This window comes from Scyliorhinus canicula, chromosome 16 (genome assembly GCF_902713615.1).
Source record: "Scyliorhinus canicula chromosome 16, sScyCan1.1, whole genome shotgun sequence".
NCBI lineage: Eukaryota > Metazoa > Chordata > Chondrichthyes > Carcharhiniformes > Scyliorhinidae > Scyliorhinus > Scyliorhinus canicula.
The window spans coordinates 85,550,955-85,576,710 of NC_052161.1; the positions used below are offsets into that span (position 1 = coordinate 85,550,955).

The 25,756-nt window shown below is 58.3% G+C and overlaps 1 protein-coding gene across 1 annotated transcript; it reads right to left on the minus strand.

The window, feature by feature from the left end:
- Positions 1-23,976, minus strand: LOC119950856 (lysophosphatidic acid receptor 5-like). The gene is made up of 2 exons (XM_038773715.1): positions 23,844-23,976; positions 1-1,676 (listed from the first exon to the last, which is right to left on the minus strand). The coding sequence occupies exon 2, from the start codon at positions 1,430-1,432 to the stop codon at positions 260-262; it is 1,173 nt and encodes a 390-aa protein (XP_038629643.1). The 5' UTR covers positions 1,433-1,676; positions 23,844-23,976; the 3' UTR covers positions 1-259.
- Positions 23,977-25,756: the final 1,780 nt, after the last annotated feature.

The window sequence follows — 25,756 nt, forward strand, 5'->3', positions numbered from 1 at the left end:
TGGGAGTGAACGGGAAGGGGTTTGGGTCCATTGGGATTGTGTACCATGGGAGTGAACGGGAAGGGGTTTGGGTCAATTGGGAATGTGTACAGTGGGAGTGAATGGGAAGGGGTTTGTGTCCATTGGGATTATGTACAGTGCGAGTGAACGGGAAAAGATTTTTGGAACTGTGGTTAGCGAGTTAACGGGAAAAGATTTTTGGGACTGGGCTAAGCCAATCGGAAGAGTTTGGCTTGCCAGTACACTGGGTGAGCGGGTGTTATTCGGGTACCCCTGGTCCAAGGGCACTATCCAAGGTTGCGGCCGGGGGTGACCTGTTCCCCGGGCCCCCAGCCGCCTCTGGCTCCCGTCGGAGCATCTCCCCTTCCTCATTGGGCAGGGTGGCCCCACCCTGGCCCCCATGCCGTGTGCCCCGTGTCCTGGCGCTCTTTGCGGCCTTTGACTTGGCACTGATCCAGCGCTCGGTGGTCCTCTGGGAGGGGGGTGCGCGGCGGGCGCGGAAGGTGTTGCGGAAGCCCTCCGTGCTGAAGTAGTAAACGAGGGGGTCCAGGCAGCAGTTGGCAGAGGTCAGGAGCATGGAGATCTGCAGCGCCAGGCGAACGTCGTTTCTCTGTGCCATGGACCCGTTGCCCTTGGTCCTCAGAAAGGTATAGACCAGCAGGATGGTATTGTAGGGTAGGAAGCAAGCCACAAAGATGGTGGCGTTGACCGCGAGCAGGCGGATGGCCTTGTGCCTCTTGCCCACTGCTTCGATCGACTGCAGCTGGCAGAGTTCATAGAGGACGCGACCAGAGCAGTAGAGGACCACGCACAGGGGCGGCAGGAAGCTCAATGTGAACTGCAGCAGCACCAGCGGTTTCAACTCCCGCTCCCAGGTTTTGCGCGAGAAGCTCTCGAAGCAACGCACCTCCAGATTCCCGCTATGCTCCCGGCAGCAGCTGGTGTCGTGGGCCAGGGCCACTGGCACACTGCCCAGCAGGATGATCAGCCAGACCCCCGCGCAGACGCAACGGGCCATCTTCGGGCGCCGTAGGTGGCGGGCACGCAGCGGGTACGCCAGTGCCAGGAGACGGTCCACGTTGATGCAGGCCAAGAAGAGGCAGCTGCCGTACAGGTTGATCTGGAAAAGGGAGCCTGCCAGCTGGCACGCCCCATCGCCCAGGCGCCAGGCATGGGCAGCATAGTAGTAGATGCGGAGGGGCAGCGCCAGGGTAAAGAGGAGGTCGCAGGCCGCCAGGTTGACCATGTAGACGACAGTGTTGTTGGAGAACTTGAAGAACTTGACGAAGATGGCAAGTGCTGTTGCATTGAGCCCCAAACCTACGATGAATATGATGCTGTATCCTGCCAGGAGGAACCGGTGGAAGTTATCGTAATCCGTGCAGTTGGTAATATTTTTGCCATCGCACTCTGGTGGATGGCTCAGATTCATCTCGCCTCTTTTGCTAACCCTCCCTGCCCAATTCTGTGCTCCGACCCTCTCCTCACAGCCCCCCAATCTGAACTCTCTCCTCCTGTGATCGGGGCTACCCGTTTCTTCTTTGAATCAGTCTTTCTCCCTTTCGGTGCAGAAGATGCGGCTGTCACAGGCATGGATTGGGCACCGCATCTCGGATGGTGCGACCGCCGATCAGGAGTGAAGGACTGTTCCACTCCGCTGTCATGTCCATCCGTACCTGGGAAATGGACAAAAAAAGGAGATTAGCTTCTTATCCTGTCCCCTGATCTGTTGGTTTCTTATTCTGAGCTATAATACAAACATTAAACTAGACATACCCCCCAAAATGTTTCTGAGTTCTTGACACGAGTCTTCTCTCCGTGAATGACAGCCTGATATTGTAGCTCCGTACGTCCACACTCAGTAATTACTATTGGAGCCTTTTTTTTTGTTTATTTATAAGTTTAGAGTACCCAATTATTTTTTCTCCAACTAAGGGGCAATTTAGAGTTGCCAATCCACCTACCCTGCACATCTTTGGGTTGTGGGGGCGAAACCCACGCAGACACGGGGAGAATGTGCAAATTCCACACGGACAGTGACCCAGAGCCGGGATCGAACCTGGGACCTCGGCGCCGTGAGGCAGCAGGGCTAACCTACTGCGCCACCTATTACTATCAGAGTTAACCCTTCAAACTTCATCTCTCCCAGGAGTTTTGTCTCCATATTATAATATGAACATTATATTACACCGATACCCCAAATGTCTCTGAGTCCAAAGAAATGAAATGAAAATCGCTTATTGTCACGAGTAGGCTTCAATGAAGTTACTGTGAAAAGCTCCTAGTCGCCACATTCCGGCACCTGTTCGGGGAGGCTGTTACGGGAATTGAACCGTGCTGCTGGCCTGCCTTGGTTTGCTTTCAAAGCCAGCAATTTAGCCTAGTGTGCGAAACAGCCCCTCTGTATGAGGATGCTGAGGAAAACACACTCAGGACAGGTACAGCACGGGGTTAAATACAGAGTAAAGCTCCCTCTACACTGTCCCCATCAAACACTCCCAGGACAGGTACAGCACAGGGTTAGATACAGAGTAAAGCTCCCTCTACACTGTCCCCATCAAACACTCCCAGGATAGGTACAGCACGGGGTTAGATACAGAGTAAAGCTCCCTCTACACTGACCCCATCAAACACTCCCAGGACAGGTACAGCACGGGGTTAGATACAGAGTAAAGCTCCCTCTACACTGTCCCCATCAAACACTCCCAGGACAGGTACAGCACGGGGTTAGATACAGAGTAAAGCTCCCTCTACACTGACCCCATCAAACACTCCCAGGACAGGTACAGCACGGGGTTAGATACAGAGTAAAGCTCCCTCTACACTGTCCCCATCAAACACTCCCAGGACAGGTACAGCACGGAGTTAGATACAGAGTAAAGCTCACTCTACACTGTCCCCATCAAACTCTCCCAGGACAGGTACAGCATGGGGTTAGATACAGAGTAAAGCTCCCTCTACACTGTCTCCATCAAACACTCCCAGGACAGGTACAGCGTGGGGTTAGATACAGAGTAAAGCTCCCTCTATACTATCCCCATCAAACACTCCCAGGACAGGTACAGCACGGGGTTAGATACAGAGTAAAGCTCTCTCTACACTGTCCCCATCAAACACTCCCAGGACAGGTACAGCACGGGGTTAGATACAGAGTAAAGCTCCCTCTACACTGTCCCCATCAAACACTCCCAGGACAGGTACAGCACGGGGTCAGATACAGAGTAAAGCTCCCTCTACACTGTCCCCATCAAACACTCCCAGGACAGGTACAGCACGGGGTTAGATACAGAGTAAAGCTCACTCTACACTGTCCCCATCAAACACTCCCAGGGCAGGTACAGCACGGAGTTAGATACAGAGTAAAGCTCACTCTACACTGTCCCCATCAAACACTCCCAGGGCAGGTACAGCATGGGGTTAGATCCAGAGTAAAGCTCCCTCTACACTGTCTCCATCAAACACTCCCAGGACAGGTACAGCGCGGGGTTAGATACAGAGTAAAGCTCCCTCTATACTATCCCCATCAAACACTCCCAGGACAGGTACAGCACAGGGTTAGATACAGAGTAAAGCTCTCTCTACACTGTCCCCATCAAACACTCCCAGGACAGGTACAGCACGGGGTTAGATACAGAGTAAAGCTCTCTCTACACTGTCCCCATCAAACACTCCCAGGTCAGGTACAGCACGGGGTTAGATACAGAGTAAAGCTCCCTCTACACTGTCACCATCAACCACGTCCAGGACAGGTACAGCACGGGGTTAGATACAGAGTAAAGCTCCCTCTACACTGTCCCCATCAAACACTCCCAGGACAGGTACAGCACGGGGTTAGATACAGAGTAAAGCTCCCTCTACACTGTCCCCATCAAACACTCCCAGGACAGGTACAGCACGGGGTTAGATAGAGAGTAAAGCTCCCTCAGAAGGCTGACAAGCTGCAGCCACATATACACACTGCACTACCCGCACACACCATCCCAGCCAAAACGTTGGCAGCAAGGAGAACAGCCCCGATGTTTACCGATGCCAAGCTGGAGACCCTCTTGGACGCGGTGGAGCAGAGGCGGAAGACCCTGTACCCCGGCCTGGGAAGGAGGGTGCCAGCTGCCACCATTCACAATGCGTGGGCGTAGAGGTGGTAGAGGCCATTCGCGCTGTGTGCAACACCATTGGGCAGCACGGTCGCACAAGTGATTAGCACTGTGTCGTCACAGCGCCAGGGTCCCAGGTTCGATTCCCCGCTGGGTCACTGTCTGTGCGAAGTCTGCACGGTTTCCCTGTGTCTGCGTGGGTTTCCTCCGGGTGCTCCGGTTTCCTCCCACAGTCCAAAGACGTGCAGGTTAGGTGGATTGGCCATGATAAAAGTGCCCTTAGTGACCAAGAAAGGTTAGGAGGGGTTATTGGGTTACGGGGATAGGGTGAAGTGAGGGCTTAAGTGGATCGGGACAGACTCAATGGGTTGAATGGACTCCTTCTGCACTGTACGTTCTATATACTATGTATCATTCGGATGGGCCATTAGTGCTGTAAAAAACTGCATGACCTCCTCAGGGCGGCCAGGGTGAGTAGGCAGCACTGTGTCCCTGGCACCAACGCCCGTAACACGACCCCACCCCCACCTGGAGGGCGGCCAAACTCCCACCCTGACTCACATTCCAGCCCCCTGGGCTGGATGCCCTGTGCACTGAGGCCACCAGCTACTCACGCCCGGGGCGGCAAGCTTCGGACTGGCTAATGCTGTTGTTTTCTGTTTGCTCCCCTACCCAGGAGAAGGCTGCGCATAACCGCCGGGACCGGGTGAGAACAGGAGGGGACCTCACCGTGGCAGTGCCGGGAGCGGGAGGGAACAGGAGGGGACCTCACCGTGGCAGTGCCGGGAGTGGGAGAGGGAACAGGAGGGGGAACCACACCGTGGCAGTGCCGGGAGCGGGAGGGAACAGGAGGGGACCACACCGTGGCAGTGCCGGGAACGGGAGAGAACAGGAGGGGGATCACACCGTGGCAGTGCCGGGAGTGGGAGAGAACAGGAGGGGACCACACCGTGGCAGTGCCGGGAGCGGGAGAGAACAGGAGGGGGATCTCACCGTGGCAGTGCCGGGAGTGGGAGAGAACAGGAGGGGACCACACCGTGGCAGTGCCGGGAGCGGGAGAGAACAGGAGGGGGATCTCACCGTGGTAGTACCAGGTGCAGGAGAGAACAGGAGGGGGACCTCACCGTGGCAGTGCCGGGAGTGGGAGAGAACAGGAGGGGACCTCACCGTGGCAGTGCCGGGAGCGGGAGGGAACAGGAGGGGGACCACACCGTGGCAGTGCCGGGAGTGGGAGAGAACAGGAGGGTCCCACACCGTGGCAGTGCCAGGAGTGGGAGAGAACAGGAGGGGACCTCACCGTGGCAGTGCCGGGAGTGGGAGAGAACAGGAGGGGGAACCACACCGTGGCAGTGCCGGGAGTGGGAGAGAACAGGAGGGGGACCTCACCGTGGCAGTGCCGGGAGCGGGAGAGAACAGGAGGGGGAACCACACCGTGGCAGTGCCGGGAGCGGGAGAGAACAGGAGGGGACCTCACCGTGGCAGTGCCGGGAGCGGGAGGGGGATCTCACCGTGGCAGTGCCGGGAGCGGGAGGGGGACCACACCATGGCAGTGCCGGGAGTGGGAGGGGGACCACACCGTGGCAGTGCCGGGAGTGGGAGAGAACAGGAGGGGGAATCACACCATGGCAGTGCCGGGAGTGGGAGAGAACAGGAGGGGGATCACACCATGGCAGTGCCAGGAGTGCGAGAGAACAGGAGGGCGACCTCACCGTGGCAGTGCCGGGAGCGGGAGAGAACAGGAGGGGACCTCACCATGGCAGTGCCAGGAGTGGGAGAGAACAGGAGGGGGAACCACACCGTGGCAGTGCCGGGAGCGGGAGAGAACAGGAGGGGGAACCACACCATGGCAGTGCCGGGAGTGGGAGAGGGAACAGGAGGGGGAACCACACCGTGGCAGTGCCGGGAGCGGGAGAGAACAGGAGGGGACCTCACCGTGGCAGTGCCGGGAGCGGGAGAGAACAGGAGGGGACCACACCGTGGCAGTGCCGGGAGCGGGAGAGAACAGGAGGGGGGATCACACCGTGGCAGTGCCGGGAGTGGGAGAGAACAGGAGGGGACCTCACCGTGGCAGTGCCGGGAACGGGAGAGAACAGGAGGGGATCACACCGTGGCAGTGCCGGGAGTGGGAGAGAACAGGAGGGGACCACACCGTGGCAGTGCCGGGAGCGGGAGAGAACAGGAGGGGGATCTCACCGTGGCAGTGCCGGGAGTGGGAGAGAACAGGAGGGGACCACACCGTGGCAGTGCCAGGGAACGTGGAGAGAACAGGAGGGGATCACACCGTGGCAGTGCCGGGAGTGGGAGAGAACAGGAGGGGACCACACCGTGGCAGTGCCGGGAGCGGGAGAGAACAGGAGGGGGATCTCACCGTGGCAGTGCCAGGTGCAGGAGAGAACAGGAGGGGGACCTCACCGTGGCAGTGCCAGGTGCAGGAGAGAACAGGAGGGGGACCTCACCGTGGCAGTGCCGGGAGTGGGAGAGAACAGGAGGGTCCCACACCGTGGCAGTGCCAGGAGTGGGAGAGAACAGGAGGGGGACCACACCGTGGCAGTGCCGGGAGTGGGAGGGGGACCACACCGTGGCAGTGCCGGGAGCGGGAGAGAACAGGAGGGGGAACCACACCGTGGCAGTGCCGGCAGCGGGAGAGAACAGGAGGGGACCTCACCGTGGCAGTGCTGGGAGCGGGAGAGAACAGGAGGGGACCTCACCGTGGCAGTGCCGGGAGCGGGAGAGAACAGGAGGGGGATCTCACCGTGGCAGTGCTGGGAGCGGGAGGGGGACCACACCGTGGCAGTGCCGGGAGCGGGAGAGAACAGGAGGGGGATCTCACCGTGGCAGTGCCGGGAGTGGGAGAGAACAGGAGGGGGAATCACACCATGGCAGTGCCGGGAGTGGGAGAGAACAGGAGGGGGAACCACACCGTGGCAGTGCCAGGAGTGCGAGAGAACAGGAGGGCGACCTCACCGTGGCAGTGCCGGGAGCGGGAGGGGGACCACACCATGGCAGTGCCGGGAGCGGGAGAGAACAGGAGGGGATCTCACCGTGGCAGTGCCGGGAGCGGGAGAGAACAGGAGGGGGATCTCACCGTGGCAGTGCCGGGAGTGGGAGGGGGATCTCACCGTGGCAGTGCCGGGAGTGGGAGGGGGATCTCACCGTGGCAGTGCCGGGAGCGGGAGGGGGATCTCACCGTGGCAGTGCCGGGAGCGGGAGGGGGACCACACCATGGCAGTGCCGGGAGTGGGAGGGGGACCACACCGTGGCAGTGCCGGGAGTGGGAGAGAACAGGAGGGGGAATCACACCATGGCAGTGCCGGGAGTGGGAGAGAACAGGAGGGTCCCACACCGTGGCAGTGCCGGGAGTGCGAGAGAACAGGAGGGCGACCTCACCGTGGCAGTGCCGGGAGTGGGAGAGAACAGGAGGGGACCTCACCGTGGCAGTGCCGGGAGCGGGAGAGAACAGGAGGGGACCTCACCGTGGCAGTGCCGGGAGCGGGAGGGGGATCTCACCGTGGCAGTGCCGGGAGCGGGAGGGGGACCACACCGTGGCAGTGCCGGGAGTGGGAGAGAACAGGAGGGGGAATCACACCATGGCAGTGCCGGGAGTGGGAGAGAACAGGAGGGGGAATCACACCATGGCAGTGCCAGGAGTGCGAGAGAACAGGAGGGCGACCTCACCGTGGCAGTGCCGGGAGCGGGAGAGAACAGGAGGGGACCTCACCATGGCAGTGCCAGGAGTGGGAGAGAACAGGAGGGGGAACCACACCGTGGCAGTGCCGGGAGCGGGAGAGAACAGGAGGGGGAACCACACCATGGCAGTGCCGGGAGTGGGAGAGGGAACAGGAGGGGGAACCACACCGTGGCAGTGCCGGGAGCGGGAGAGAACAGGAGGGGGAACCACACCGTGGCAGTGCCGGGAGCGGGAGAGAACAGGAGGGGGAACCACACCATGGCAGTGCCGGGAGTGGGAGAGGGAACAGGAGGGGGAACCACACCGTGGCAGTGCCGGGAGTGGGAGAGAACAGGAGGGGACCTCACCGTGGCAGTGCGGGAACGGGAGAGAACAGGAGGGGATCACACCGTGGCAGTGCCGGGAGTGGGAGAGAACAGGAGGGGACCACACCGTGGCAGTGCCGGGAGCGGGAGAGAACAGGAGGGGGATCTCACCGTGGCAGTGCCGGGAGTGGGAGAGAACAGGAGGGGACCACACCGTGGCAGTGCCGGGAACGGGAGAGAACAGGAGGGGGATCACACCGTGGCAGTGCCGGGAGTGGGAGAGAACAGGAGGGGACCACACCGTGGCAGTGCCGGGAGCGGGAGAGAACAGGAGGGGGATCTCACCGTGGCAGTGCCGGGAGCGGGAGAGAACAGGAGGGGGATCTCACCGTGGCAGTGCCAGGTGCAGGAGAGAACAGGAGGGGGACCACACCGTGGCAGTGCCGGGAGTGGGAGGGGGACCACACCGTGGCAGTGCCGGGAGTGGGAGAGAACAGGAGGGGGACCTCACCGTGGCAGTGCCGGGAGTGGGAGAGAACAGGAGGGGACCTCACCGTGGCAGTGCCGGGAGTGGGAGAGAACAGGAGGGGGATCTCACCGTGGCAGTGCCGGGAGTGGGAGGGGGACCACACCGTGGCAGTGCCGGGAGCGGGAGAGAACAGGAGGGGGAATCACACCATGGCAGTGCCGGGAGTGGGAGAGAACAGGAGGGTCCCACACCGTGGCAGTGCCAGGAGTGCGAGAGAACAGGAGGGCGACCTCACCGTGGCAGTGCCGGGAGCGGGAGAGAACAGGAGGGGACCTCACCGTGGCAGTGCCGGGAGCGGGAGGGGGACCACACCGTGGCAGTGCCGGGAGCGGGAGAGAACAGGAGGGGGGATCACACCGTGGCAGTGCCGGGAGCGGGAGAGAACAGGAGGGGGATCTCACCGTGGCAGTGCCGGGAGCGGGAGAGAACAGGAGGGGGAACCACACCGTGGCAGTGCCGGGAGCGGGAGGGGGATCTCACCGTGGCAGTGCCGGGAGCGGGAGGGGGACCACACCATGGCAGTGCCGGGAGTGGGAGGGGGACCACACCGTGGCAGTGCCGGGAGTGGGAGAGAACAGGAGGGGGAATCACACCATGGCAGTGCCGGGAGTGGGAGAGAACAGGAGGGGGATCACACCATGGCAGTGCCGGGAGTGGGAGAGAACAGGAGGGTCCCACACCGTGGCAGTGCCAGGAGTGCGAGAGAACAGGAGGGCGACCTCACCGTGGCAGTGCCGGGAGTGGGAGAGAACAGGAGGGGACCTCACCGTGGCAGTGCCGGGAGTGGGAGAGAACAGGAGGGGACCTCCAAGCTAATGGGGCTAAAGGTAGACAAGTCTCCTGGCCCTGATGGAATGCATCCCAGAGTGCTAAAAGAGATGGCTAGGGAAATTGCAGATGCACTAGTGATAATTTACCGAAATTCACTAGACTCTGGGGTGGTCCCGGTGGATTGGAAATTAGCAAACGTGACGCCACTGTTTAAAAAAGGAGGTAGGCAGAAAGCAGGAAATTATAGGCCAGTGAGTTTAACTTCGGTAATAGGGAAGATGCTGGAATCTATCATCAAGGAAGAAATTGCGAGGCATCTGGATAGAAATTGTCCCATTGGGCAGACGCAGCATGGGTTCGTAAAAGGCAGGTCGTGCCCAACTAATTTAGTGGAATTTTTTGAGGACATTACCAGTGCAGTAGATAACGGGGAGCCAATGGATGTGGTATATCTGGATTTCCAGAAAGCCTTTGACAAGGTGCCACACAAAAGGTTGCTGCATAAGATAAAGATGCATGGCATTAAGGGTAAAGTAGTAGCATGGATAGAGGATTGGTTAATTAATAGAAAGCAAAGAGTTGGGATAAATGGGTGTTTCTCTAGTTGGCAATCAGTAGCTAGTGGTGTCCCTCAGGGATCCGAGTTGGGCCCACAATTGTTCACAATTTACATTGATGATTTGGAGTTGGGGACCAAGGGCAATGTGTCCAAGTTTGCAGATGACACTAAGATGAGTGGTAAAGCGAAAAGTGCAGAGGATACTGGAAGTCTGCAGAGGGATTTGGATAGGTTAAGTGAATGGGCTAGGGTCTGGCAGATGGAATACAATGTTGACAAATGTGAGGTTATCCATTTTGGTAGGAATAACAGCAAACGGGATTATTATTTAAACGATAAAATATTAAAGCATGCCGCTGTTCAGAGAGACTTGGGTGTGCTAGTGCATGAGTCACAGAAGGTTGGTTTACAAGTGCAACAGGTGATTAAGAAGGCAAATGGAATTTTGTCCTTCATTGCTAGAGGGATGGAGTTTAAGACTAGGGAGGTTATGTTGCAATTGTATAAGGTGTTAGTGCGGCCACACCTGGAGTATTGTGTTCAGTTTTGGTCTCCTTACTTGAGAAAGGACGTACTGGTGCTGGAGGGTGTGCAGAGGAGATTCACTAGGTTAATCCCAGAGCTGAAGGGGTTGGATTATGAGGAGAGGTTGAGTAGACTGGGACTGTACTCGTTGGAATTTAGAAGGATGAGGGGGGATCTTATAGAAACATTTAAAATTATGAAGGGAATAGATAGGATAGATGCGGGCAGGTTGTTTCCACTGGCGGGTGACAGCAGAACTAGGGGGCATAGCCTCAAAATAAGGGGAAGTAGATTTAGAACTGAGTTTAGGAGGAACTTCTTCACCCAAAGGGTTGTGAATCTATGGAATTCCTTGCCCAGTGAAGCAGTTGAGGCTCCTTCATTACATGTTTTTAAGGTAAAGATAGATAGTTTTTTGAAGAGTAAAGGGATTAAGGGTTATGGTGTTCGGGCCGGAAAGTGGAGCTGAGTCCACAAAAGATCAGCCATGATCTCATTGAATGGCGGAGCAGGCTCGAGGGGCCAGATGGCCTACTCCTGCTCCTAGTTCTTATGTTCTTATGTTCTTATGGCAGTGCCAGGAGTGGGAGAGAACAGGAGGGGGGATCACACCGTGGCAGTGCCGGGAGCGGGAGAGAACAGGAGGGGGAACCACACCATGGCAGTGCCGGGAGTGGGAGAGGGAACAGGAGGGGGAACCACACCGTGGCAGTGCCGGGAGCGGGAGAGAACAGGAGGGGACCACACCGTGGCAGTGCCGGGAGCGGGAGAGAACAGGAGGGGGAACCACACCGTGGCAGTGCCGGGAGCGGGAGAGAACAGGAGGGGACCTCACCGTGGCAGTGCCGGGAGCGGGAGAGAACAGGAGGGGACCACACCGTGGCAGTGCCAGGAGCGGGAGAGAACAGGAGGGGGGATCACACCGTGGCAGTGCCGGGAGTGGGAGAGAACAGGAGGGGACCACACCGTGGCAGTGCCGGGAGCGGGAGAGAACAGGAGGGGGAACCACACCGTGGCAGTGCCGGGAGTGGGAGAGGGAACAGGAGGGGGAACCACACCGTGGCAGTGCCGGGAGTGGGAGAGGGAACAGGAGGGGGAACCACACCGTGGCAGTGCCGGGAGCGGGAGAGAACAGGAGGGGACCTCACCGTGGCAGTGCCGGGAGCGGGAGAGAACAGGAGGGGGATCTCACCGTGGCAGTGCCGGGAGTGGGAGAGAACAGAAGGGGACCACACCATGGCAGTGCCGGGAGTGGGAGGGGGACCACACCATGGCAGTGCCGGGAGTGGGAGAGAACAGGAGGGGGAATCACACCGTGGCAGTGCCGGGAGCGGGAGAGAACAGGAGGGGACCTCACCGTGGCAGTGCCGGGAGCGGGAGAGAACAGGAGGGGGATCTCACCGTGGCAGTGCCGGGAGCGGGAGAGAACAGGAGGGGATCACACCGTGGCAGTGCCGGGAGTGGGAGGGGGACCACACCGTGGCAGTGCCGGGAGTGGGAGAGAACAGGAGGGGGATCACACCATGGCAGTGCCGGGAGTGGGAGAGAACAGGAGGGGGATCACACCATGGCAGTGCCGGGAGTGGGAGAGAACAGGAGGGTCCCACACCGTGGCAGTGCCGGGAGCGGGAGAGAACAGGAGGGGGATCACACCGTGGCAGTGCCGAAGCCCCTGGACGTGGTTGGCGGCCCGGTGGAACGGGAGGCGAGGAAGTGAGACTCCGCTGAGTTGCAGTTCCCCATGACGCGCATCCTCACTCACCCCTCAACACCAGCCCCAAAGCACACTCACCACCCCATAGCACCCTCACCACCCCACACCACCCTCACCACCCCAACACCACCCTCACCCTACATCACCCCCACACCACCCTCACCCTACATCACCCCCACCCCTCCACCACCCTCACCTACACCACCCCCACGCCACCCTCACCACCCCCACCACCCCAACACCACCCTCACCCTACATCACCCCCACCCCTCCACCACCCTCACCTACACCACCCCCACACCACCCTCACCACCCCCACACCACCCCCACACCACCCTGACCCCCACATCACCCTCACCCTACACTACCCCCACGCCACCCTCACCACCCCAACACCACCCTCACCCTAGATCAGCCCCACCCCTCCACCACCCCCACACCACCCCCACACCACCCTGACCCCCACATCACCCTAACCCTACAACACCCCCACACCACCCTCACCACCCTCACCCCCACATCACCCACTCTACACCATCCTCACACCACGCTCACCCTACACCACCCTCATCCTACATCACCCCCACACCACCCTCATCAACCCACCACCCTCATCACCCCCACACCACCCTCACCACCCTCATCACTCCCACACCACCCTCATCACCCCCACACCACCCTCATCACCCCACCACCCCCACACCACCCTCACCACTCCCACACCACCCCACCACCCTCATCACCCCCACCCCACCCTCACCACCCCCACACCACCCTCATCACCCCCACACCACCCTCATCACCCCCACACCACCCTCACCACCCCCACACCACCCTCACCACCCTCATCACCCCCACCCCACCCTCACCACCCCCACACCACCCTCATCACCCCCACACCACCCTCACCACCCCCACCACTCCCACACCACCCTCACCACCCCACCACCCTCATCACCCCCACCCCACCCTCACCACCCCCACCCCACCCTCATCACCCCCACACCACCCTCATCACCCCCACACCACCCTCACCACCCCCACACCACCCTCATCACTCCCACACCACCCTCATCACCCCCACCCCACCCTCATCACCCCCACACCACCCTCATCACCCCCACACCACCCTCATCACCCCCACACCACCCCACCACCCCCACACCACCCTCACCACCCCCACACCACCCTCACCACCCCCACACCACCCTCACCACCCCCACACCACCCTCATCATCCCCACACCACCCTCATCACCCCCACACCACCCTCATCACCCCCACACCACCCTCATCACCCCCACACCACCCTCATCACCCCCACACCACCCTCATCACCCCCACACCACCCTCACCACCCCCACACCACCCTCACCACCCCCACACCACCCTCATCACCCCCACACCACCCTCATCACCCCCACACCACCCCACCACCCCCACACCACCCTCACCACCCCCACACCACCCTCACCACCCCCACACCACCCTCATCACCCCCACACCACCCTCATCACCCCCACACCACCCTCATCACCCCCACACCACCCTCATCACCCCCACACCATCCTCATTACCCCCACACCACCCTCATCACCCCCACACCACCCTCATCACCCCCACACCACCCTCATCACCCCCACCACCCTCATCACTCCCACGCCACCCTCATCACCCCACAGCCCCACACCACCTTCACCCACCCCCACACCACCCTCATCACCCCCACACCACCCTCATCACCCCCACACCACTCTCATCACTCCCACACCACCCTCATCACCCCCACACCACCCTCATCACCCCCACACCACCCTCATCACCCCCACACCACCCTCATCACTCCCACACCACCCTCACCACCCCACCACCCTCATCACTCCCACACCACCCTCACCCCCACAGCACCCTCATCACCCCCACACCACCCTCACCACCCCCACACCACCCTCATCACCCCCACACCACCCTCATCACTCCACCACCCTCACCCCCACACCACCCTCACCACCCCCACACCACCCTCATCACCCCCACACCACCCCCACACCACCCTCACCACCCCCACACCACCCTCATCACCCCCACACCACCCTCATCACTCCCACACCACCCTCACCACCCACCACCCTCATCACTCCCACACCACCCTCACCCCCACAGCACCCTCATCACCCCCACACCACCCTCACCACCCCCACACCACCCTCATCACCCCCACACCACCCTCATCACTCCACCACCCTCACCCCCACACCACCCTCACCACCCCCACACCACCCTCATCACCCCCACACCACCCCCACACCACCCTCACCACCCCCACACCACCCTCATCACCCCCACACCACCCTCATCACTCCCACACCACCCTCACCACCCCACCACCCTCATCACTCCCACACCACCCTCACCCCACCCTCACCACCCTCACCACCCCCACACCACCCTCATCACCCCCACACCACCCTCATCACTCCCACACCACCCTCACCACCCCCACCACTCCCACACCACCCTCATCACTCCACCACCCTCACCCCCACACCACCCTCACCACCCCCACACCACCCTCATCACCCCCACACCACCCCCACACCACCCTCATCACCCCCCACACCACCCTCATCACTCCACCACCCTCACCCTCACACCACTCTCACCACCCCCACACCACCCTCATCACCCCACCACCCTCACCACCCCCACACCACCCTCATCCCCACAGCACCCTCATCACTCCACCACCCTCACCCTCACACCACTCTCACCACCCCCACACCACCCTCATCACCCCACCACCCTCACCACCCCCACACCACCCTCATCACCCCCACACCACCCTCATCACTCCACCACCCTCAACCCCACACCACCCTCACCACCCCCACACCACCCTCATCACCCCCACACCACCCTCACCATCCCCACACCACCCTCATCACCCCCCACACCACCCTCATCACCCCCACACCACCCTCACCACCCCACCACCCTCATCACTCCCACACCACCCTCACCACCCCCACACCACCCTCATCACTCCCACACCACCCTCACCACCCCTAAATAACCCTCATCCCCACAGCACCCTCATCACTCCCACACCACCCTCACCCCCCCCCACCACCCTCACCGTACTCCACCCGCACACCCCACCACCACCACCACCACGGCCCACGATCTAATCACGCATCTTGTCTTGTGTCTTGCAGGAACAGCTGGAGATGGGATGGGTCCATCAGTTGTTCCCCGCCCCAACTAGTGCCACAGCCGGAGCCCCCGCCCCCCCCGTGAGCTGAGCACTGACAGGGAGAGCAGCTCGGACACCAGCCCTCCGCCCGAGACCCAGGATACCCCGCAGCCCAGGTCAGAGGATGACACTGATTTCCCATCACTGCTGTCTCCGACACCCTCCACCATCCCAGAGACACTCACCTCGGTTTAGCACTTTGATGAAGAGGCTCCTGGGACACTACCTGATGCTAATCATACAGCTGCTCTGGTACAGCAGGTGGAGGTAGGAGCAGCCGAGGGGCCGGACAGTCGGAGGGCAGGACCAGCCCCAAGAACCAGCTGCAGTCCAGACGGGTTTCAGGACATTACAGCAACGTTCCTGAGCATGGCCCAGTCACAGCAGGCCATGGCTGGGAAGGTCAGCGGCATTGCCCAGGCGTGGCCGACTTGGCAGATATGCAGAGGGAGGTGGCCCAGTCCCAGAGGGGGATGGCGCAGTCACTGGCTGATGTGGCACAGACCCTCAGGGTGGTGGCACAGTCACAGTGTGTGGTGCAGTCCCAGATGGAGGTGGTCCACTCCCTGTGCTCCATGGCCACGAGCATGCAGACCCTGATCGAGATCAGAGCAGCATCCAGGACTGGCAGCGCCATGTGGCAAGGGAGCCTCAGAGAATAGCTCCCCTCGCACCCCTGCCTCATGGAATAGCCCAGGGGCCACCGGGCACCCCGAGGGAGGAGGAGGTGATGGGGCCCATGCTGCTGACCCCCCGCAGGGTAGGTGCCGGAACACCATAGCTCCGCGGACTCCCTCCCTCCAGTCCTTGGTGCATCTGGTGAACCAGGGACACCCGAACAGCGGCAGGACCCATCACCCCAGAAGACGGCCGCCAAAGGGGACCCGAGTCGCACGATGGGAGTCACAGCAGACCGCCTCCACTCCATTTTTTAAAAAAATAATTTTTATTGAAATTTTTTACAGAAAATATAACAACAAACAATAGTAAGCAACAATAAAACAACATAATAAGCATAACACCCCCAAGACCGTAGCAATGCATGTATCACCCCCCCCCCCCCCCAAACCCAGTAAACAACAAGATAACTTAAAAATAAATTTAAATTAAATAAGCATAGTCAACCCCCGCTTTTTCCCCCCCTCCCCCCCGGGTTCATAGATCATAGAATTTACAGTGCAGAAGGAGGCCATTCGGCCCATCGAGTCTGCACCGGCTCTTGGAAAGAGCACCCTACCCAAGGTTAACACCTCCACCCTATCCCCATAACCCAATAACCCCACCCAACACTAAGGGCAATTTTGGACACTATCGAACCTGGGACCCTGGAGCTGTGAAGCGATTGTGCTGTCCACAATGCTACCGTGCTGCCCGGGTTGCTGCTGCTGCTGACCCAGTACCCTATCGCTGAGCCAGAAAGTCGAGGAAAGGTTGCCACCGCCTAAAGAACCCTTGTACCGATCCTCTCAGGGCGAATTTGACCTTCTCTAGCTTAATGAAACCCGCCATGTCATTGATCCAGGTCTCCACGCTTGGGGGTCTCGCATCCTTCCACTGTAGCAAGTTCCTCCGCCGGGCTACTAGGGACGCAAAGGCCAAAACACCGGCCTCTCTCGCCTCCTGCACTCCCGGCTCCACCACAACCCCAAAAATCGCGAGTCCCCAGCCTGGCTTGACCCTGGTTCCTACCACCCTCGACACCGTCCTTGCCACCCCCTTCCAGAACTCCTCCAGTGCCAGGCATGCCCAGAACATGGGCATGGTTCGCTGGACTCCCCGAGCACCTGACACACCTGTCTTCGCCCCCAAAGAACCTACTCATCCTAGATTCGGACATGTGGGCCCGATGCAGCACCTTGAATTGGAATGAGGCTAAGCCGCGCACTGAGGAGGAAGAGTTAACCCTTTCCAGGGCATCAGCCCATGTCCCATCTTCGATCTGTTCCCCCAGTTCCCCCTCCCACTTAGCCTTTAGCTCCTCTACTGACGCCTCCTCTACCTCCTGCATTACCTTGTAGATATCAGATATCTTCCCATCCCCGACCCACGAAAGCACCCCATCACTCACCCCCCTCGCGGGAAGCAAAGGGAATCCCTCCACCTGCCGTCTAGCAAATGCCTTTACCTGCAGATACCTGAACATGTTCTCCGAGGGGAGCTCAAATTTCTCCTCCAACTCCCCCAGGCTCGCAAACCTCCCATCAATAAACAGGTCCCTCAGCTGTCTGATGCCTGCTCTGTGCCAACCCTGGAACCCCCCCATCAATGTTCCCCGGGATGAACCAATGGTTCCCCCTTAGCAGAGCCTCCATCGAGCCCCCCACTTCCCCCCTATGTCGCCTCCACTGCCCCCAAATCTTGAGGGTAGCCGCCACCACCGGACTCGTGGTATACCTCGTAGGAGGGAGCGGCCACGGCGCCGTTACCAGGGCCCCCAGGCTTGTATCTCCACAGGACGCCCTCTCCATCCGTTTCCATGCTGCCCCCTCCCCCTCCACCACCCACTTGCGCATCATCGACACATTGGCCGCCCAATAATACCCCGAGAGATTGGGTAGCGCCAGCCCCCCACCATCTCTACCCCGCTCCAAGAAGACCCTCTTCACTCTCGGGGTCCCATGCGCCCAAACAAAGCTCATGATACTGCTAGTCACCCTCCAAAAAAGGCCCTAGGGATAAAGATGGGCAAACACTGAAAAAGGAACAAGAACCTCGGGAGCACCGTCATTTTGACAGACTGCACTCTACCCGCCAGCGATAGCGGCACCATGTCCCACCTTTTAAATTCCTTCTCCATCTGCTCCACAAGCCTGGTAAAATTAACTTTGTGGAGAGTCCCCCAACTCCTGGCCACCTGCACCCCCAGGTACCTAAAACTCTTCACTGCCCTCTTAAACGGGAGCCTACCAATTCCCTCCTCCTGATCACCCGGGTATACTACAAATACCTCGCTCTTACCCAGATTCAGCTTATAGCCCGAAAAGCTCCCAAACTCAGTCAACAGCTCCATCACCCCGGACCTCTGGGTCCGCCACATACAGCAGCAGGTCGTCCGCATATAGCGATACCCAATGTTCCTCCCCACCCCGCACCAGACCCCTCCACCTCCCTGACTCCCTCAACGCCAAAGCCAGAGGTTCAATCGCCAGTGCAAAAAGCAAGGGGGCCGGGGGCATCCCTGCCTGGTCCCACGGTAGAGCCTGAAGTACTCTGATCTCCTTCCATTAGTAACTACACTCGCCATCGGGGCCTCATACAGCAACCTCACCCATTTGATGAACCCCTCCCCAAATCCGAACCGCTCCAGCACCTCCCACAGGTACCCCCACTCAACTCTATCAAACGCCTTCTCTGCATCCAGCGCCACCACTATCTCCGCCTCCCCCTCCACCGCTGGCATCATAATCACATTTAACAATCTCCGCACATTCGTGTTGAGCTGCCTTCCCTTGACAAGTCCTGTCTGATCCTCGTGTATCACCCCTGGCACACATCCTCTATCCTGGTGGCCAGGATCTTCGCCAGCAACTTAGCATCCACATTGAGGAGCGAGATTGGCCTGTATGATCCACACTGCAAGGGGTCCTTATCCCGCTTCAGGATCAGAGAGATCAGCGCCCGTGACATCGACGGGGGTAAAGCCCCTCCCTCCCATGCCTCATTGAAGGCTCGCACCAACAGGGGACCCACCAGATCCGCATACTTTTTATAAAATTCCACCGGGAACCCATCCGGCCCTGGCGCCTTACCTGACTGCATTTGACCAATCCCCCTGACTAGCTCCTCCAACTCTATCGGCGCCCCCAGCCCCTCCACCAGCTCCTCTTGCACCTTTGGGAAACGTAGCTTGTTCATGAAGCTCTCCATCCCCCCCCCCCCCCCCCCCCCCACCGGGGGCTCCGACCGATACAGTTCCTCATAAAAGTCCCTAAAGACCCCATTCACCTCTGCCCCCTTCCGCACCACATTCCCACCCCCATCCGTCACTCCACCAATTTCCCTAGCCGCATCTCGCGTGCGGAGATGATGCGCCAACATCCTGCTCGCCTTCTCCCCATACTCATAAACCGCGCCTTGCGCCTTCCTCCACTGTGTCTCCGCCTTTCTGGTGGTCAGCAGGTTGAACTTGGCCTGCAACTAACGCCGTTCCCCCAGCAATCCCTCCTCCGGGGCCTCCGCATACCTCCTATCCACACTCAACAGCTCCTCCACCAGTCTCTCCCTCTCCCTCCTTTCCCTATGGGCCCGGATGGAAATCAGCTCCCCCCGGATCACTGCCTTCAGAGCCTCCCAAACCATCCCCACCCAGACCTCCCCCGTGTCGTTGGTCTCAAGGTACCCCTCAATACTTCCCCGGACCCTCCTACACACCTCCTCATCAGCCAGCATCCCCACATCCAGACGCCACAGCGGGCGCTGGTCCCGCACCTCCCCCGTCTCCAGATCAACCCAGTGCGGAGCATGGTCTGAAATTGCTATGGCCGAATACTCGGCATCCTGCACCCTCGGGATCAATCCCCTGCTCAGGACGAAAAAATCTATTCGGGAGTAAACCCTATGGACATGGGAGAAAAAGGAATACTCCCGCGTCCTCGGCCTCCCAAACCTCCAGGGATCCAATCCCTCCCATCTGGTCCATAAACCCCCTCAGCACCTTGGCCGCCGCCGGCCTCCTACCCGTCCTTGAACTGGACCGGTCCAGTGGGGGATCCAGCACTGTGTTAAAGTCTCCCCCCCCATGATCAGGCCCCCTGCCTCCAGGTCCGGAAGGCGGCCCAACATACGCCTCATAAAGCCAGCGTCATCCCAATTCGGGGAATATACATTTACCAGCACCACCTTCTCTCCCTGCAGCTTACCCTTCACCATAATATATCTGCCCTCCTTGTCCGACACCACCTCAGACACCTCGAACGCCACCCTCTTCCCCACCAGAATCGCCACCCCCCGGTTCTTCGCGTCTAATCCTGAGTGGAAAACCTACCGCACTCATGGCTCTGGTCTCTCACCCCACCCTCCCCATCGTCCCCACCACCGCCACCCAAGGGATTGGATGGGATTAGGTGATGGAATGAAAAATGAAATGAAAATCGCTTATTGTCACAAGTAGGCTTCAAATGAAGTTACTGTGAAAAGCCCCTAGTTGCCACATTCCGGCGCCTGTTCGGGGAGGCTGGTACGGGAATTGAACCGTGCTGCTGGCCTGCCTTGGTCTGCTTTAAAAGCCAGCTATTTAGCCCAGTGTGCTAACCCAACCCCTTGGTTGGATAGCTGGAACGCAGGGATTACCCAGGATGGTGAAAAGTGCTACCCTGGGCAGGAGGCAGACATTGTCAAATGATGCACCAGAGCTCATCGCAGAGTGGGGGTGTCATCATCCTCCATCCCGTGGACCAGATCCAGTGTTACTGCCAACCTAGGACCCCCACCCTGTAGTGCGGAAGGCATGTATCACAGAGAGGGTTGCAGTCGGGGGAAGCTGGCCGAGAGGCAGGGATGGAATGCAGCGTCCCTGCCCCAGGCCAGCCACTCACCAAGTCGGTGAACCTGGAGGCGATCAGAGGGTCCTGTGCACCCTGCCGTGTGCGGCCTCCCGTGCCTGCCCAGGCCCCACATCCTGCCAAACCTCCCCCTCCCCCACATCCCCTCGACAGAGAAGGCCTGCCGTTCATCCTCCTTCTCCAGCACGTTTCACCTCAGCTGCGGGATGGGGTCACAATACTCCAGGTGTGGTCTCACCAATGCCTTGTATAGTTTAAGCAACACTTCCTTACCTTTATACTCCATTCCTTTAGCTATAAATGACAACATTCCATTCACTTTATTATCTGCAGTACCTGCAGATAATAAACATATTAGTTTCCTGTCGCTCATGAACGAGGACACCCAGATCCCTCTGCAATGGAGCCCCCCAAAGTCTCTCCCCACTTAGATAATAAGTTGCTTTCCCATTTTTCCGACCAGAATGCATGACCTCACACTTATCCACGTTAAATTCCATCTGCCACATTTTGGCCCACTCTCCTAACCTATCTATATCCATTTGTACGGTTCTTATTTCCTTATTAAACTTACTGTCCCATCTATTTTTGCGTCACCTGTGAATTTGGTTATAGAACCTTCCATCCCTGTGTCCAAGTCATTTATGTAGATTGGAAATAGCTGGGGCCCAAGGACCGAACCCTGTGGCACCCCCCTAGTTACATCTTGCCATCCAGAAAAAGACCAATTTATCCCGACTCTCTGTCTTCTGTCCATCAGCCAGTCTTCTATCCAAACCATTAAGTTACCCCTAATTCCACATGATCTGACCTTGTGAATTAACTTCTATGTGGCACCTTATCAAATGCCTTCCGGAAGTCAAGATGAACTATATCTACAGGATCCCCATTGTCCACTTTGCTTTTTACATCTGCAAAGAACTGTAGTAAATTAGTCAAACATGATTTTCCCTTCATAAAACCACACTGACTCTGCTGATTAGAGTTTTCACTTCCAAATGTCCTGGTACTACTTCCTTAATAATTGATTTATTTTTTTTAATTTAGTACCCAATTATGGTTTTCCAATTAAGGGGCAATTTAGGGTGGCTAACCCACCTACCCTGCACATCTTTGGGTTGTGGGGATGAGACCCATGCACACACGGGGGGGATGTGCAAACACTACACCGACAGTGACCCGGGGCCGGGATCGAACACCGTGCTGCCCTGTTAATAATTGAAATGAAAAAAATGAAAATCGCTTATTGTCACGAGTAGGCTTCAATGAAGTTACAGTGATAAGTCCCTAGTCGCCACATTCCGGCGCCTGTCCGGGGAGGCTGGTACGGGAATCGAACCGTGCTGATGGCCTGCTTTAAAAGCCAGTGATTTAGCACAGTGAGCTGAACCAGCAATTTAGCCCAGTGAGCTAAACTAACAATTTCCCAACAACAGATGTTAAGTTGACTTGTCTGTAAATCTACACTCTCCCAATCAAACACTCCCAGGACAGGTACAGCATGGGGTTCGATGCAGAGTAAAGCTCCCTCTACACTGTACACATCAAACACTCTCAGGACAGGTACAGCACGGGGTTAGATACAGAGTAACGCTCCCTCTACACTGTCCCTATCAACCACTCACAGGACAGGTACAGCACGGGGTTAGATACAGAGTAATGCTCCCTCTACACTGTCCCCATCAAACTCTTCCAGGACAGGTACAGCATGGGGTTAGATACAGAGTAAAGCTCCCTCTACACCGTCCCCATCAAACGCTCCCAAGACAGGTACAGCACGGGGTTAGATACAGAGTAAAGTTCCCTCTACACTGTCCCCATCAACCACTCCCAGAACAGGTACAGTACGGGTTAGATACAGAGTAAAGCTCCCTCTACACTGTCCCCATCAAACACTCCCAGGACAGGTACAGCATGGTGTTAGATACAGAGTAAAGCTCCCTCTACACTGTCCCCGTCAACCACTCCCAGGACAGTAGGGCAGCAGGGTAGCATGGTGGTTAGCATAAATGCTTCACAGCTCCAGGGTCCCAGGTTCGATTCCCGGCTGGGTCACTGTCTGTGTGGAGTCTGCACGTCCTCCCCCTGTGTGCGTGGGTTTCCTCCGGGTGCTCCGGTTTCCTCCCACAGTCCAAAGATGTGCGGGTTAGGTGGATTGGCCATGCTAAAATTGCCCGTAGTGTCCTAATAAAAGTAAGGTTAAGGGGGGGGGGGTTGTTGGGTTCCAGGTATAGGGTGGATATGTGGGTTTGAGTAGGGTGATCATGGCTCGGCACAACATTGAGGGCCGAAGGGCCTGTTCTGTGCTGTACTGTTCTATGTTCTAGTACATTATGGGTTAGATACAGAGTAAAGCTCCCTCTACACTGTCCCCATCAACCACTCCCAGGGCAGGTACAGTACGGGTTAGATACAGAGTAAAGCTCCCTCCGCACTGACCCCATCAAACACGCCCAGGACAGGTACAGCACGGGGTTAGATACAGAGTAAAGCTTCCTCTACACTGTCCTCATCAAACACTCCCAGGACAGGTACAGCACGGGGTTAGATACAGAGTAAAGCTCCCTCTACACTGTCCCCATCAAACACTCCCAGCCAGGACAGGTACAGCACAGGGTTAGATGCAGAGTGAAGCTTTGAGATTTTATGACTATCTACGATTTTCGTTCCAGGGCTAAGCTCCCTCTACACATTCCGATCAAACCCTCCCGCAGGGCTGACATGTAGTTTTTGGAACAAAAGGTACTTCATCAGGATCCTCAATCTTGTCTCCAGGCCCCGAGTCTGCTGAGGAAACCCCGGGCATGCTCGGTGGGGTGGGTCAGTGTTGCTCTGGGCTGAGGAAGACATGGAGAAGTGGTGAGGAATCAGACTGTCCCCCAGCTGAACTGATCGCTGGACTTACCTGGAGCTGAGCCGTTCACGTTTGGAGACAGTGTTGGTGTGTGAGAATGAGGGGGAGAAGTATCATTGGGGCTGTGATCGGAGCCCCGCTTCAGGAAGTGTCTCTTTCACTACTGCACTGAGGTAATTCGATAGCTTTGTCAGACAAACCTGTTCAGACAAGCTGAGAGGCGCCAGCCAACACAGACCGCTTTCCCGGATGTGGCCTCTGAGGGGCAGGTTGCACTCACTCAGGGCACCATCAGTCCAGGCTGCAAGCTGAGTGGGGGGGGGCTGCTTGGCTGCAATCCAGTCACCCTGCCCCCAAAACCGGGCCTTCCCGCCACTTCACCTGAGGCCACAGCTCATTCACACTCCACATCGGCACAGGCGACAGGTACTTAGTCTGAACAGGTTGGGTTGACCAGCACCTCAAGAGAAATAGAGGGAGAGACAGAGCAAATGAGATAGAGATCGACAGAGCGAGAGAGAGAGACAGGGCGAAAGTGAGAGATATTGAGGCAGAGAGAGAATCAGAGAGAGGCAGAGTGAAATAGAAAGAGAATGATAGAGAGAGAAACAGGGGAGAGAGAGACAGGGAGAGACAGAGAGGGAGAGCCATAGCGAAAGAAAGAGAGACGCTGAGAGAGACAGAGTCGGAGAGACAGAATTAAACTGGGAGAGAGAGAGACAAACACAGAGGGTGAGAGAAACAGAGAGTCAGACTGAGAAAGACAAATAAACAAGGTGTCTGAGAGACAGAGCGAGACTGAGGGAGACAAAGAGATAGAGACTGAGAGAAGGAAAGTAGAGGCAGGGAGAGACAGAAATAGAGAGAAATGAAAATCACTTATTGTCACAAGTAGGTTCCAAATGAAGTTACTGGGAAAAGCCCCTAGTCGTCACATTCTGGTGCCTGTTCGGGGAGGCTGGTACGGGAATTGAACCCACACTGCTGGCCTACCTTGGTCTGCTTTCAAAGCCAGCTATTTAGCCCTGTGCTAAACCAGCCCCAAACCAGTGAGGGACAGGTGGAGAGAAACAGAGATAGACAGAGAGAAATAGAGTGAAAGAGACGGAGAGAGCGAGATAGAGAGAGAGACAGACAGAAAGAGTGACAGTGAAAGAGAGATAGACACTGAGAGAGTCAGAGAGCAAGAAACATAGAGAAAGACAGATAAATACAGAGGGAGAGAAAAGGAAAGACAGAGGGAGATGGAGAGAGCGAGAGAGAAAAAGAGACAGAGTGACAGGGAGACGGAGAGAGAAACAGAGGGGGAGATGGACAGCATCACAGAGAAAGACTGAAGGGGAGAGACACAGACAGACACAGTCCCACCGAGGTGCGTGTGTATCTGCGCTGGTGGAGGGTGAGGATGACAGCTGTGCTGCGACTACAGTATTACAGTTGCATCCTCGGAGCTCCCCTCCGAGGTGATCTCCAAGGAGGCTGGAGAGGGGGCCGCCCGGGATGGGTCGGTGCTGCCGGCAGGAGGACCTGCGGGAGAATGGACATGCGGGTGGAATTCTCCGACCCCCCCGCACGGTCAGAGAATCACCCGTGGCCGGAATTCTCCGCCACCCGGGAATCGGCGGGGGCAGGAATCACGCCGCACCAGTCGGCGGGCCCCCCGCGGAGATTCTCCAGCTCACGATGGGCCGAAGTCCCGCCGCTGTCAGGCTTCTCCCGCCGACTTTGTTTAAACCACCTCTGGTGCCGGTGGGAGCAGGTGCTCCGGGAGGGGGGGGGGGGGGGGGGGGGGTCAATCGGACCCCGGCGGGGTGCCCCCACGGTGACCTGGTCAGCGATCGGGGCCCACCGATTGGCTGCGGGCCTGTGCCGTGGGGGTACTCTTTTTCTTCCACCGCCACCACGGCCTCCACCATGGAGGAGACGGAAGAGACCCCCTCCACCGCGCATGCGCCACCGGCAAA

What these genes read in the sequence shown, in the direction of transcription:
- LOC119950856 (XM_038773715.1), bottom strand. Translation starts at nt 1,432, where the DNA reads ATGAATCTGAGCCATCCACCAGAGTGCGATGGCAAAAATATTACCAAC.